Source organism: Penaeus monodon, chromosome 27, assembly GCF_015228065.2.
Source record: "Penaeus monodon isolate SGIC_2016 chromosome 27, NSTDA_Pmon_1, whole genome shotgun sequence".
NCBI lineage: Eukaryota > Metazoa > Arthropoda > Malacostraca > Decapoda > Penaeidae > Penaeus > Penaeus monodon.
The window spans coordinates 39,928,967-39,930,240 of NC_051412.1; the positions used below are offsets into that span (position 1 = coordinate 39,928,967).

The 1,274-nt window shown below is 41.2% G+C and overlaps 1 protein-coding gene across 1 annotated transcript in view; it reads right to left on the bottom strand.

The window, feature by feature from the left end:
* The window catches only part of LOC119590862 (ARF GTPase-activating protein GIT2-like), a gene marked incomplete at its 3' end in the record, with an annotated part of 6,035 nt that overhangs the window by 283 nt on the left and 4,478 nt on the right, over positions 1 to 1,274 (bottom strand). The window contains 3 exon segments of the mRNA XM_037939620.1: positions 16 to 158; positions 385 to 622; positions 802 to 932. Coding sequence (XP_037795548.1) covers positions 16 to 158; positions 385 to 622; positions 802 to 932 — 512 coding nt within the window.

The window sequence follows — 1,274 nt, forward strand, 5'->3', positions numbered from 1 at the left end:
GACAACTTCATTCACCTTGCTAGCTTTTGCCGTCCTTGATTTCTGGTTGAGGAGAACTCAGGGTTGACGGGGAGGAAAGGTACAGTGCAGCGATCACTGACCAGAGCACTTTGATTTTGTAAAGACAGCCATATAGAGTCTGTTTCTCGTCGGTCCACCTAGTATGAATGGCGATTTATTACAAAAGGCAGGAAATAGACACGGAAGGAAATATCCTCTCGTAAGAATTATCGACTAAAGACATTCGAGTAGTTGAAGTCCAGATCCTTTTCACACTTTTCAGTAGTCAAAACACATAATTTTCAATCCAGTTTCATCTTATTTCACCTTATCTAAAAAGAGATAAAAATGTGCGGGATGAAAAAAAAAATATATGAAACGCACCTCATCGTACACATCACACGCCAATTCCTCAAACAGATGGTTAGGCAAATGCTGAAGCTTAACTCTTGCTTCTTTAGCCAGGTCTGACATGTCCAAGGAGTCAGCCATCTCAGGGATGATCCAGTGCTGTCCAAGGGGGTGGTCAGGTTTCCGCCCACAAAGGTAGAACGCCAACCTGTCTGTCAGCTCGTACTGACTTTCCACTAGGTGGTCTGCTAAGTCTAAATGATTGGCCTCGCTAGAAAGAAATAAAGAATGGTTTTCACTCCTTAAGAAAATCCAGTTTAACAAAATAAAAGCTTAATTTCCTTTATCTGTTAAACCAAGCTCCACATGAATTATATTTTGAGTCAAGCAGCAAGCCCAAATGCGAATATTTGAATCATCGAGAGTAAAAGCCTCCCCCTAGCCACCAACCTTGCATAGTGAGCAGGTGTGTTTCCCTGACCATCAAGTGCCCCTGGGTCTGCCCCGTACACCATCAGCAGCTCCACTTGAGATGCCTGCCCTGCTCGAGCAGCTACATGGAGGGGACAGCAATTTTTTTCCTGGAAAGAAGCAATTGATCACATCCAGTCTCTGCAACATTTAAACTTCCTCTCTGGGAAATTGCATTGCACATTCATAAAATTCAACAAATACACAAAACTGTCCCTTTTCATCCATTCACTATAAAACATTTTGATATTTATCACTTATCTATCTATACACTTTTTTGTTGTTTTGAAATGGTCATCCCACCAACAAGTAATTACAAAAAGCTTCTGAAGGAGAAAAAGTCAGAGCAAAACAAAAAACATTGATGAATTTTAAGTCCACTGTATGTTATCAACCCCTAACACTGGGCTCTTGCAATCTCCACTGGGGTTTTGTTTTCCCAATCTTATGGA